Source organism: Suncus etruscus, chromosome 1 (assembly GCF_024139225.1).
Source record: "Suncus etruscus isolate mSunEtr1 chromosome 1, mSunEtr1.pri.cur, whole genome shotgun sequence".
NCBI lineage: Eukaryota > Metazoa > Chordata > Mammalia > Eulipotyphla > Soricidae > Suncus > Suncus etruscus.
The window spans coordinates 4,642,663-4,657,318 of NC_064848.1; the positions used below are offsets into that span (position 1 = coordinate 4,642,663).

Genomic DNA, 14,656 nt, shown 5'->3' on the forward strand with positions numbered 1-14,656 from the left:
TGAAAAACAACAACAAAACAACAACAAACCATTATAAGGCTGTCAACTGGGTCCTGTGAGAGCCCCAGGCTTCTGAGATTCTTTTGTGCTGGCCGTATATATTTCACTGAACTTAAAATTCCATCCAAGGCTTCTCCCCGCAAATTCTGGGTTCCTGAGCAAAACAGGTTATAGGTACCTCCAAAATAACTAGCTACAAACGGCATCTACAAAAGTTGATGGTCAGACTCCCACACGAGTGGGCCTAATGGGGCATTTCCAATCAAGCTTGATGGCCCTCAGACAGTATCTCAAGGTGGTAAACTTCCATCATGCACAAAACTGGATATGAACCCTCCGTAAGCAGCTTAAGGAGCCAGGCTGGTGTTTGCCTTACATGCAGCTGACCAGGATTCGATCCTTGGCACCCCATACAGTCTCCTGAACACTGACAGAAGTAATACCTGAATACAGAGCCAAGAGTAAGCTTTGAACACAGGTGGGTGTGGCTCAAAAACCAAACTAAAAACAACAATCATAAAAGGTTTTGCCCAATAGTGGTGACCTAGACTGTCTGGTGCACAGGGTGGGTATGAACCCGGAAGTCTCACTAGGGAGGCAAACTTGACATTGTTTCTTTTCTCTATTTCCCTCCTACAGGTACCCAACTTGTCCCCTTCCTTGATTAAGTGAGAGAGCCGCCCAGCAAAGTAACTGAAACTGTAATTACCATTGGGTTTGGAGGGACAGGAAAGCTACTGGTGACAATTTAATTTAGAGGAGTTAAACAAGTTAACGTCTCCTTGTAAGTAATTAAATGTTTAAATAGATTTTTTTTTCTGGCGCAGTTTGGTGTTTATTAGCCCCCAAACAATACCACCTCCTCTACATAAAGTGTTCGCTGAGAAATGAGATGCATTCAAGTTTGCAGCTGTGGGATTCCGATGAAGGGAAATGCTATTTGGATTCTAACTGACATCCTTCCCCCAAGACCCACACAGGCTTGTTGTATTTCCAGGCCCACTTGTGACTTGCTTTCTAAGCAAAATGTCAAATTTCAATGGCCAACTGCATTCCGTGTTTCTTTTCCAAAACCTGCATGGAAAATCTCACAGAGGACGCCCTGCTCTGGAATGTATGAGAAAATGCACAAAATAACCGGTATTATTGGACCTAGGGAGAGAAAGCCCATGTTTTTAAACAATTACTAAAGCAGTCGAGTAATAGCATAAAGACAATTTCTGTGCCAGCTTGTTCCTTTGAAATTCTCTCTGCCACCGAAGAGCCAGAACAGATAATAACTATTAGTAAATCAAACTCCTCTGCACTATCCAGCTGTGCCTCCCGCATTTACATACAGATAGAATGGGTATATGTTTTTAATATGTATGTGAGACGCACTTTCACCACAGCCCAAGTGCAGGCTACAAAGGAGGTGGAGAATGAGAGTCGGATCAGCATGAGATAATAAAGTGGCCTAGATAAAGTATTAGCCAGCGATTGATCTCAAACGGGGATGCTGCTTCTTCTGACCTGATTACTTACTATGCATAGATTCCATTAAATAGAGCTTAGACACGGAAAGCTCCCGGAAACACTCAAAATGCAGAGAAGGATGGGGCGGCACTTTCCGCCGAGTGTCACTTGCAGAGGCTACCCACTGCCCACATGCGCCCTGCTGGCGTGAAGGGTCACATTAGGGGTGAGGCTGTGAGATGAAGTGTCTTCTGATAGCTGGTGGAAGCCAGGGCACAGCCCCCCAGGGAGAATCTGTCTTACTGAGGTGCCCCTCAGAGAATGCCTTACTCCATCTGGGCACAAGCTCAAACTCACAAGCCCGAGCCACAAGCTTGAATGGGAAGCTGCTGAGGGTCACAGTCTCCTTTCAAACACTGATGACAGCCATAAACTCTCCTGTGCAGGGAAAAAAAAATGCACATTCCCATAGGCAGATGCAATTTGGGGTGTAATTTTAGAGATGCTAACAGATCTCCTGAGGTGCCGATCCTGGGTCAAGGGCCCTTGATTTAGCCTATTCCCCTCAGTTTTGTGGGTGAGGACCACAAGGCCTGGAGAGAGGGGAATGGATGGGAAGCTTTTGTGGCTCAATTCCAGCATGCCCATGATTCCAAAGGAGATCTTCAGGAAGGAGAATTCTGCACACAGCTTCTCTGTGGTGATAAAAGCCTAGAATAAACTTTATTAGTCAGACCCCTCTAACTCAACACTCATTAAATGTGTAATTTGAGGGCTGGAGAGATAGTACGAGGACACCTGGTCCCTCAAGCACCACATGGAGTGATCACTGAGCAAAGACCCAGGACTAAGCCAAACTAATTCGGCAAAAACAGAGTAAACCTGGTCTTCCCAAGCTATCACACTTTTGGTCAATACTTGGGAAAATCTCATGGCCATCTTTGCCTGTTGCGCTTCTTTGTCTGGCTGGAGGCCCCGACTAGGCCTTTCCTGATGGCAGAAATTATTCCCCTCATGAGCCACAGTACCTCTTCTTGGGTGTCTGGAGCCTTGACATCCCCTACCTGCTCCTCAGCAGAGTATCTGAGGCTTTGAAGTGTGGATGAAAGCTTTGGGTCTCAGATCCCGAAGCTGAGGCAAGGCAGAGATTTTTCTTGGGCTTTCTTTCCATGAGGTGACTCTCACAAATGGGTCTTTCAGTGATGGAAGAGTGTGTGTGTGTGTGTGTGTGTGTGTGTGTGTGTGTGTGTGTGTGTGTGTGTGTGTTCCTAACTGGTTCCTAACAGTTCCTAATCTCATGAAGAATGATTCCTAACTGAAGTAGCTGCTCACAGAGAACTCAAGTGAGCTCAGAACTTCTCCAAAATGAGGCATTTCTATTAGCTGCACAAGAATCCAAGCAAGGGGCCAGAGAGATAGCATGGAGGTAAGGCGTTTGCCTTTCATGAAGAAGGTCATCGGTTCGAATCCCAATGTCCCATATGGTCCCCCGTGCCTACCAGGAGCAATTTCTGAGCATGGAGCCAGGAGTAACCCTTGAGCACTGCCAGATGTGACCCAAAGACCACACACTCACACACACACACACACACACACACACACACACACACACACACACACACACACACACAAAAGAATCCAAGCAAGAAAACTGGCTTCAATGGCCAATCAATACATCCTGAGATAGACATCTTAGTAACCTCAAGAAAAGTGGCTACTTTGGCTACTCAGATGCCACTCCAGGAAGTGTTTAGGGGATCATGGTATGTTCAGGACTGATCCTAGGCTTCTAGTATGCAAAACCTGTGGGGTCCTTTGAGCTATTTTCCTGATCCCAGGGCCAGTGTCAAGGGCTTTTGGTCCAAGCAGGCACTGAGGAATCACATTTTCCTGAAAGTGGCAGGAACCACTGAGCAGTCATGATTCACAATTTCCTGAAATGTCCCTTAAAAACTCTCCACCATCTGGGCTGGAAAGATAGCATGGAGGTAGGCTATTTGCCTTTCATGCAGAAGGACGGTGGTTCGAATCCCAGCATCCCATATGGTCCCCCGAGCCTGCCAGGAGCGATTTCTGAGTGTAGAGCCAGGGGGTAACCCCTGAGCGCTGCTGGGTGTGACCCAAAAAACAAAAACAAACAAACAAACAAAACCCAACCTCTCCATCAAACTTCAACCCATCCACCAAAAGTCCTTTTCAAAAGGTTACCTTCCCCATGAAGCTTTTCTCCATTTCTACAAATGGATTCCCCCAGAACTCAGCTTAAAATTTGGGGGGGGGGTGCGGTTTGGATAATACCCAGTGATGCTTATGGTTTACTCCTGGCTCTGCACTCAGGAATTACTATTGGAGGTACCGTATGGGATGCTGGGGATGGAACCCAGATCAGCTGCTTGCAAGGCAAATGCCCTATGTGCTGTATTATGGCTCCGATGCCCACAAATGGCTCTTTTAAAGAGAGGTCCACCCTACTCCATCACAGTGACAGACAGATCCTAGGGTTTGTATGTTCCTAGAATTCTGTCATCTTTCAGAGGGAGCATCATCAAATAGCTCATAGACAGGGAGGGAAAAGGAAAAATTAAAGTCATTAATATGCTAAGGGAGAGAAAGAGATAAAGAGACAGTGATAGAGAGACAGGGAGTGGCAGAGAAAGAGAAAGAGAGAGATATTGGGTTCTCCAAAATAAGATTTATAATATAGCACAGATGCCTCAAACCAGAGAAACTTCCATTATTTTTCCCATTCTCTCCTGGGTGCAAGATTTTGGCCAGGCCCAACCTCCCTGGACCAAAGGAGTCTTCCACAGATTCTTGAGTCCTGACTAAGCATACACAACTGTTTCACATAGTTGGAGAGCTTCATTTAAGCCAAACTGTGAAGTCTGAAAAATAATACTCAAGTGAGTACAGTGTTCTGCTTCATGTAAAGCCATTTTTTCATTGCATTTTATAAATTTATTGGTATTTATTAATAAAAAATGTGGGACAGCACACCCCAGGGCATCCTGTTGTAAAGAGATATTGAGATACTATTCCTGTCTTTCTGTACCCACTGACACTCCTTCCTGACCTTCTTGGCCTGTCAGTATCCCAGGGTACTTGCAGCGGTCCCACATCTCCCTAAACATCTATGCACCTATGGGAGAATAGATTGATTCCTTCCTTCTTTCCTTCCCTCCTTCTTCTTTCCTCCTCCCTCCCTTTCTTCCTTCTTCCATTCCTTCCTCCCTCTCTTTCTTCCTTCTTCCATTCCTTCCTCCCTCCCTCCTTCCCTTCTTCCTTCCCCCTCCCTCCCTTCTTCCTTCCTCCTCCCTCTTTTCCTTCCTTCCTCCTTCCCTCCTCTTTCTTCCCTCCCTCCCTCCCTCCCTCCCTCCCTCCTTCCTTCCTCCCTCCTTCCTTCCTCCTTCCTTCCTTCCTTCCTCCCTCCCTCCCTCCCTCCCTCCCTCCCTCCCTCCCTCCCTCCCTCCCTTCCTTCCTTCCTTCCTTCCTTCCTTCCTTCCTTCCTTCCTTCCTTCCTTCCTTCCTTCCTTCCTTCCACCTTCCACTTTTTTAAACACCATGATTTACAGTTGTTCCTAACACAGTTATTTCAGGCAGTCAATAATCCAACACCATCCCTCCAATGAGCTCCACCATTGTCTCAGATTCTCTCTCACTCACTCTCCCCAAAGTCTTCCCCCTTAGCAGGCACAAGATAATTTATTTTATATTGCTTGTTACAACTAAAATGGCTCATGCAATTATAAAATAATACTTTAATACAAGAATATCTGTGAAAATTTATATATCTAACAAAGGGATCATTAAGTCATTGAGGGTTTTACTGAGCGTTAGAGCTAGTTGAGCCTTTTGTATTAGTTTTCGTTTACTGAACTTAGTTGGCTTCTATGCTACTTTCCCACCTAATTTGCTGTGCTTCTACTGGACCATCAGTGTTTTGGAATTGGAGGAGTCATGTGGCCGAGTATGCCATGCCATGCTCCTGAGTTCTCACCTGGAAGACCAATGCACCCGTGAGTTTTAGCAGCTTGGCTTGAATCTCCTCTGAGATTAGTCATGAAGCCGTGAAGCTGAGCGATAAATTTACATGTTGGGCTTTGTGGGGTGTGGGTGTGGCTGTTGGGGGCTTCTGGTAGTCTGGGGAGTAGTGTGTGTGGGTTTACCAGCAACCCCCTCAGAGAATATGCCAGCATTTTCAGCTCTAAGTTTGGTGTAACACAGGTGTCTAATTTCTTACTTGGCAAATCCCACTACATTGCTGCACACATTTATAAATTCATATGCTTCCTGAAACCCTTGTCCTCTGCCACAGGAGCTGAACTCTCTAGCTACAGCTTAACTAATGCACGAGGTAAGTTGGTCTGCCTCTCTAGAACCTGTCCGAGTTTTCTTGAGTGTCACTAACTGCAAGGATTCTTCCACTCATCACAGCCTGCCCTTTTCAAAAGCAAACAAAACTATTCTAGACACAAAACCTGCAGAATTCCACATGATAGCAGTTTTAGTCTGACATTGCACTTGAACTTAAAACTACTCCCAAAGAGCCTTGCTCCAGGGATGGTGCTCTGGACCATACCAAAGGGGAACATTGGTTACCCTCTAATGTTAGAGGCTGAAAACTGCACTACTAGAAGTTGGGGAGTAACTGCAGTAGGAGTGTTTATCAAGATGGAACACTAAAGGGTGAACACAGCTGACCCAATAACCGTGAAACACTGAGCAGATGAAGTGGTAAAGGAAAAATGGGCAAGAGGCGCCACGATACAGTAACTTACAGCCAGGGAATGGCTTTCAAAAAAAAAAAAAAAGAGGATGATAATTATATTCACTAATGCGCTGTCCTAACATTTATTCTAACAGCTTGTGCACTGTCAAATCAACAGTCTGCACTAAATAAATGACCATTTGAGAATTGTGAGGGAGCTTCTCTGTTCCTCTCCCTGCTCCACTAAAAACTGTCATTTGCCATCAAAGAGAGCATCCTTGGCGCTGAGAAACAGCCCAGAAACCTTGGAGCTGTCTTTTTCCTGGGGAAAGACCAAAGATTCACACTAACTTGATCTTTTGCAGCCAGTATAATCTCAATCTACTCGAATGGAAGAGGACTTTGTGCCACAGGCAGGATTTCCGGCTAGAGTGCACGAGCATCTTTGCGTGTGGTACATATTTTTGTTACTTATCCTCTGGATTTTCATAAAGTGCAGTAGTAAATGAGGGCAAGGAGGTAACCTAGATAAAGTTGGGTCCCTTAAGTGAAGTGGAGGAGCTGAGTTCGGTCTGATGTTTCAACATGGTGGTGGGTTTTCAGAAAGCAAAGGTTACCACATCTTGAAAAAGCCCATCCCAAATTAAGGAAATCATGTTTCTGTTTCATTCTGGTCCTTCTAACATAATGTTGAGCACTGGTAAAGAGAGCAGGAGATTTGTAGCATAATTGAGAAAAATGAACATACCATCAATTCCTCGGGTGCGGGCCTTTCTTTTGGCTGCTTCCGCATGCTATGGGAGAGGAAAAAACTTCTTTGTATCATTTGTAAATTTGTGCTATAATTTCCACTAGACCCCCATGTCTTTTGGTTTGGGCAAATTTTCAAGATTTACTTTGTATAGTTCTTGGCCAGAAACTCAGCATGTACTTTATTCCATTTTATTTAGGTATTTAATGAACTGATTTGAGGGAAAAGGAGAAGTGTGTGAATCAGAAACATTAAACATATTTATATTTTTTGAGTTGCTCTTATAATATAAAGAATACATTCAAATTTATTGTATTTCTACTTATGTACACCTGGCAGTGCTGGGGGGAGGAGGAGGTGGTTCTTGAGGGACCTTTTGGTACCAAGGATTGAACCCTGGCTGTTCAGCTCATTGAGTACAATACAAATGACCCCCCCCCCCAAAAAAAAAGAAGGCAGTAGTATTTTCTTTCTAACTCAGTTAGAAATTTACTTATTTTGGGCCCGGAGAGATAGCACAGTGGCGTTTGCCTTGCAAGCAGCCGATCCAGGACCAAAGGTGGTTGGTTCGAATCCCGGTGTCCCATATGGTCCCCTGTGCCTGCCAGGAGCTATTTCTGAGCAGACAGACAGGAGTAACCCCTGAGCACTGCCGGGTGTGGCCCAAAAACCAAAAAAAAAAAAAAAAAAAAAAGAAATTTATTTATTTCAAATTATTTACTTTGATTTATTTCAAACTAATATTAGGAAAAAGCATACTCTTGTGATTGTAGGATGAGAAAACTTGAAAAAAAAGTCAAGTCAAGTGAGAGGACATCTCATTCCTTCATATAAATAAATATGAAAAGTAAAATGAAGGGGGACCTAGGTTAGGTCACAGATTACAAGTGGGCTATGGCATTGTTTTGATTCTCACTGTTTTTGTTTTTTTGTTTTTTTTTTTTTTTGGCTACAATACAAGTTAGCAGGTAATTCCAGCTGTGGGAAAATCAAGTTTGTTTAAGCTGCTTAAAGCATTCCATTCCTCATTCACCATATTTATCTTCCCTGCATTGGGTGTAATTAGTGGCCCACAGCACATACTTAGCTCCATGATGAAGCACCGAGAGGTGGGAAGGAAGAGGCAGTGGGCAACTGCTTACTCGGGGCTGGACTTGAGTTAAGCTCCTAGTGTCTGTGGGGTCAGGCATGAAAAAAGATGGCACTTGGCAAAATACACAGCTGGTTTTTCTTTATGTAATGAAACCTCAACTCCCCTTACAGAAAGGAAACCCTTTCTGTAATCTCGGCGTTTGCTGACAGTCATTTTTTTTTAAGTAGAGAGATTTAATGATAGTTTGGTAAACAAGAACCATAGTTATGAACCATTAATGACATGGAGGACATTTGCCTTCCCTATAAATAACCATATGCACCTCTCAAACGCGGCATCCATTAGCGAGTAATTCAAGCTGTCTCGCTAGTGGAGTTGGTAACCATCCTAATCTGACATTCCAAAGTAGCTGTATCTCTTGGGAAAACAAGGCGATTACCCGCCATCATTTCTGCTTCTGCTTGATATCTGTGGAGATCGCAACGCAGGTTCTCCTGTTCCAAGTATCAGGGAAAACTTCTACTGAGAGCTGATTAAGTTTGAAGGGGAAGAGAAGGGCAGAGTCGCCCAAGCTTTTCTCTCTGGCTTTGCCTAGAACTGGCACCGGTCCTGGTGTCAGCCCACAGAGTGAGATGAGTGTGGGGGTCCTTGGCACAACACCTGCATCTGGGGAATGGGGTGATGCTTAACCAGGAGCTCAGGGCAGCGTGGGGATGGGACAGTTGTGTGCTTTTCCAGGCAGCCGCTCCCTGAGGGCTTCTGAGTGATATGACATCCTCATAAAGGGAACGAAGAGGCATTCAGGAACATTTCTGAATAACTGCATTAGAATTCTTAATAATACTCAGGAGATTTCAGGGTTTAAACAATATGGATGCTAGCCCCTCGCACCACCAACACAACATGCCTTGCAAAAAAGATGTTTGTGGAGTGAAACTTGTTTGTTTGTTTGTTTTTAAAAAGCTACAGAATATTCCTTAAGGATTCTAAATAAATAGGAACAATGTTCATTAAAAAAATTTAAAGAGGGAGGGGTACGGGTGGGTAGGGGAGAAATTTCCTGCCCACAAATGGTCCTATGGAATATAAACTGTATGAGACAATTTTATTAAGAGGTAACATATTACACTTAGTCAAAAAGGTGATAAAGCTTGACATTTATATTAAGGAATATTTCTTGCTTTCACTTTAGTGTAATCATCGGCTGGATCGTGGGGGGGAGGGGCACACACGAGCATTCATTTTAGTAAGGGCTTCCGATTATTCTCCATTTCCCGGCACTCCAGGAGCAAAGTGGGGTGGCTCTGAGGGGTGGGTTGGGGGACTGTGGTGAAATAAGGGATTTCAGGAAAGTGGGAGAAGTTAAAATGTGGTTTGCAAGGAATTCCAGAATGCTTGTTTTGGTGTGGTCATTCTGGTTGTTATTAAGTGTGTGTGTGTGTGTGTGTGTGTGTGTGTGTAATCACTCCTAGATGTCTATATGAGGTGATACAGATCGAACCTGGGTTGGTTTTCTGAAGGCAAGTTCCCTTCCTGCTCTACTATTGCTCTGGCCACTTGCATGGTCATTCTAGTGCCTCTCTCTCTCTCTCTCTCTCTCTCTCTCTCTCTCTCTCTCTCTCTCTCTCTCTCTCTCTCCCCTCTCTCTCTCTCTTCTCTCTCTCTCCCCCCTTTCCTCCCCTGAGATAAGGGATGCTTGTGAATGGGGAAGCCAAAGAGACATTGCAAGATGTGAAGGGGAAATGAAAGAAAAACTCATTCGGGCCCGGAGAGATAGCATGGAGGTAGGGCGTTCGCCTTTCATGCAGGAGGTCATCGGTTCGAATCCCGGCGTCCCATATGGTCCCCATGCTGCCAGGAGCAATTTCTGAGCCTGGAGCCAGGAATAACCCCTGAGCACTGCTGGGTGTGACCCAAAAACCACAAAAAATAAAGAATAAAGAAAAACTTATTCTATGGGGAGAAAGAAGGAAGAAGGCTGGAACCCTTGGCAGGAAAACTCCTCTTTCCTCAGGTGTAAAATGACAAGGGGCTGCCCTGAGACTCCAGGGTCTCCTCTGGTCTCAGCCCTGAGGTAGCTTTCAGTTCTCAGACAGTTCCTCGGATTGTGAGCCCTGACTGAATCACAGTTCAGCCTTTCAAACATCGACGTCCACAGAGATGATGCACCATTCTCACTTGTAAAATATAACCAAAGATGAGAGAGTTGTTTCCTGGAAATCCAATGAATTAATAAAACTAGGCTGTTTTCACTGTGACAGACAGTTTTATGGGTAACTTGAGATTCCATGAATAAAAGGAAACATCATGTGTCTGTTTAATAAGGGGCTATAAAATGAAATACTTCCTAAAACAAACAAACCAACTGGAGAGCAATAGTTATCTGTGTTCAAAGAAGGAGCCTTGACTTCTAACCCTTTATTAAAAATAAAGAGGTGGGGGAAGACCTGGGAAGGATGTTTATGACCCTTTGTGTAAATAATGTTTACATAATTTCAACAATTTCTTCAGCTTTGCTGTCCTATTTTGTCCCCCTCCTACCCAACCCACCCTGTGCCAAGTCCCTCCTTTCTCCAAAAGGAAGCAGGCATAAGGTCTCTGCTGAGTTAATGGCATGTAGCATTTACATTGAGGGCATGGCATATTTGCAAACAGGCTTACCACTGAGTGATGAAATGTACAAATGGCTCGGAGAACTCGCCAACCGGAAGGACGGGCGAATCCTGGGATGGAGGAAAAACAAGTTACCAAAAAGTCACATCCATTCCTCTTCTTTCTTCATATCCCCTCCAGCCCACCCCATGGCCCCAGCAGAAAGATCTGACAAGGATTCAAGCCTGTGAAGGGAGGGAAATGAGGTCTCAGCCAATTAAAGAGATTTGTCTACCACCTGCTTGTACATGTTTATTAAAAAACAAACACACAAACAAACAAAATACCGAATTTAAAGCTGAACACATTCGCCAACGGTGAGAAACTTGAGCGCAAAGAGGGAGGGAGGTGAAAAAAGGACAATGATAGCCACAGGGTAGGGAAGAAGGTAGGAAAGTGTAAATGAGAAATTAATGATTATTTAAGTAACACACAAATGGTCTTGTAATTAACAAAGAGCTGTGAAATTATTCTTGTGTTGACCTTTGCTTCTTTTACTGGATTTGCTATTTATTTACACTTTCCCTTTATTTACATTTATTTGTATATTCAACTGCTCTTAACTGCTAGTCCCAAACAGAAGCATTTAGGTCAGTTTTTTTATTCCCTTTTCTTCTTCTTCTTCTTTTTCTTTCTAAATGAAAGGCTTTTACAGCAAAAGCTGTTTCCCCGAAAGGGAATTTCAGCCTACTTGCCAGTCTAGGCAATCTCATCCTCTGAGAAAGCCCGTGAATTCATAGCACAATGAGAAAACTCCCACCTTGCCCAGCAAACAGAACTGGGGTAGAGGTGGGAATCACTCAAAGAAGCAGAAAATGGCGCAGCAACAAACTCCAACCCCCCCCCCCTTAACACCGGGCACAAACCCCATTATCATTGGCACAGGAAGGCTTTAAGAATTTAGGAGTTTTCCCAAGAATGACAGAGAGTGCCCCTGTGTTTATAGTGTAGTGGCTCAGGATGTAATGAAATCACACTGCAGAGTACTTTAACAGTCATCTCATTAGACCTACAGTTGGAACAAGAGAACCACATAAAGTAGGCAGCTGCAAATGACTCTATTCTCATCTATTCTCATTTGCTATTAAAAATACCTTTCGGCGGCTTTTTTCTCCTCTCTGACACCCCCTACACAAAGTGGCCTGCAAAGTATGATACATGCACCTATTTAAATTAACAAAGGAATGACTTATTTTAATCTCACTGTGCTTTGGAGTGCTTTGGCCATTTGGATGAGCAATATATCATTACATACAACCTTTCAGCGCTGCAGGCAAGAGAGTCAGAGCATGCAGCATTTGGTGAGAGCCAAACAATTTCTCTAGCACACAACTGTGTCAAATGCATGCATGTATTCATTACCGAGAACGAGAGGAAATAGCTTTGATGTCGTGGAAACAGAAGATGATGAAAGCACCTCTGCAATCTGCGTGTCATTATCAATGGTGGTGAATAGATAGAACTGCACAGCCTTCGATGTGATTAGTAAATATACATATAATTGCTGTGGCCAATTATCAGAAAAATGAGATCGGTAATTACAAGACAGAAAATTAACTAGAACTCTTATTAAGGCTTTGTTTCCAATTCAAACAATTGAAAACTGCTGGAAAATACAATTTAATCCAAAGGGGATCAAAGCTGTGCCCCCCCAATCCAAAGGAGGTCAAAAGGAAAAGAAGAGCGAACAAAATATTTGTTGGTTTCGGTATTACTGTCTTTACATTTAACTGTACACATCCTGAGAAAGGGGATGGTTGGTCATCATTAACGTAAGATTCTCATCAGTGGAGAAAAGATTCCAAGAAGAAAGGAAAACAAAGGAAATGGGGGTGAAAGAAAATCTGGCCAGGTTAAAAGAATAACACGCAGGCATTACAGAGAGAGGACATAAAAAACAGGGGGCCGAGGAAATAGTCCCCTCAAAAGAAACAAGCCACACAATAACATGACAAGTCCTCCATAAATGTACTATAAAATGGTCACAGAAGTCCTATCGGTTTGAAGAGCAAAAATAAAACATGATATCAATTTCAGCCTGGCCAGTTTTAGGAAAGCTATATATATATATCACTAAGCTTGCAGGATTCTACAAGGCCCAGCTGAAAAACTGACATTTTACAGTCTCAAAAACTATTAGTATAAAGCTAGTTCAAAGTCTGAAGTACAAAAACTGTGGCGTCCGCACAGGTAATTAATACTCAAAGTCATTTCTGGAATTTTTGGAAACTGCTATATTTCAAGTATCTCAGTAATATTTTTTTTACATGCAATTATGTAGGGTGGGGGGAAGCCTGGCTTCTTGATGTGACTGAATATTTACCAAGATGGTTAAAATTCTGAACTGACTTTCTACAAAGATCCTAGTATAGAGTATGATGCTAATGTGGGCTTCATTTCAAAGTATGATATCAAGAGTCAATTAATGAATTATAGACTAGGTGACTTGATGAAGATGTCATTTTAACACGGATGAGAAACAAAATGAGAAAATGTGACATCTTTGCATGCGTAGTTAATTTTATTTAAGACCCGATATTATAGCCTGGTAAGTTCCTCATACTATAAAAACTAAAGAACACTGGGTGGTACCCATGAATAATTTATTCCACTTGTGAAAATGCCAGCCTAAGTCGACTTTGCAGAACCACCGAGAGTGGATTCTCATCTCACTGAGGCCTAAGAAGAATCATTCACCAAAGATGCTGAGGGAAATTCTCATTCTCATGCATAATGCCACATATTTCTTTTCATTTTAAAAACCCATGTCTAGGGGCCAGAGTGGTGGCACAAGTGGTAAGGCGGAGGATGCCTTACGTAAGCTAGCCTAGGAAGGACCTTGTTTCTATCTCCCAAGCCAAGAGCGATTTGTGAGCGCATAGCCAGGAGTAACCCCTGAGCGTCACCGGGTATGGCCCAAAAGCAAGCAAACAAACAAATGAATAAAACCCATGTCTCTTGCATACCTCTAAGGGGAATTTTCTAAGCTATTGGTGTGTGTGTGTGTGTGTGTGTGTGTGTGTGTGTGTGTTTGCCACAATGGGGCAGCAAAAGTCTTCTTAGGGTCTGGTTCCACAAAAGCATGTAGGCTGTTAATATCTTTTTTTTTTTTTTTTTTTTTTTTAGTTTTTGGGTCACACCCGGCGTTGCTCAGGGGTGACTCCTGGCTGTCTGCTCAGAAACAGCTCCTGGCAGGCACGGGGGACCATATGGGACACCGGGATTCGAACCAACCACCTTTGGTCCTGGATTGGCTGCTTGCAAGGCAAACACCGCTGTGCTATCTCTCCGGGCCCAAGCTGTTAATATCTTAAAGCAAGCAAGTAAACAAGAGTTGACAGTCTTCAACACATTGGTGGGACGTGTGTGTGTGTGTGTTTGTGTGTGTGTGTGTGTGTGTGTGTGATTGATTTTGGGGCCATACCCAGTGGTGCTCACAAGTTACTCTTGGCTCTACACTCAGGAATTATACCTGGCAGTGCTCAGGGACCATAGAGGATGCTGAGAATTGAACCTGGGTCAGCCACATGCAAGGCAAATAAATACCTTCCCACCATATTATCATTCATCCCCATATGTAGATGTATTTTATTTATTTTTATCTCTCAAGAGGTGTTCAGGATGCCCAATGCCTCCTTACTCCCAGTGGTTCTTGATTAGTGGGGGACCAGTAATTGAAAATACAGTGCCTGAGGATACAGTGCCAAGGGTTTCTCCAGGGCCATACTCAATGATGCTTGGGACACCATATGGTGCTAGGGATTGAAATGAGGTTGGCCATAAGCAAGGCATGTGCCCTAGCACTAATATTATCTTTCTGGCCCCTTGCTGGAGGGGTTTTAAAGCCCACTTACTTACTGAGAACAATAGCACCCCCCCCCCCATTTTCAAGTAAGTCAAACAAAGAGTTAGTTTATGTCATGATGTGAAAAAGAAAAGTCTCCCAGTACTGCGTCTTTGGGGCTCTGATTCAGATCTGTGCCCAAGAGGACAAGAG

General features: G+C 43.6%; 1 protein-coding gene across 1 annotated transcript in view; it reads right to left on the reverse strand.

Moving 5' to 3' along the window:
* Positions 1 to 14,656, reverse strand: part of MAP2K5 (mitogen-activated protein kinase kinase 5) — a 261,121-nt gene that overhangs the window by 23,814 nt on the left and 222,651 nt on the right. Inside the window, exons 21-22 of the mRNA XM_049782784.1 lie at positions 10,669 to 10,730; positions 6,912 to 6,957 (exon numbers count right to left, since the gene is read on the reverse strand). Coding sequence (XP_049638741.1) covers positions 6,912 to 6,957; positions 10,669 to 10,730 — 108 coding nt within the window. The remainder of the gene's footprint in view (positions 1 to 6,911; positions 6,958 to 10,668; positions 10,731 to 14,656) is intronic.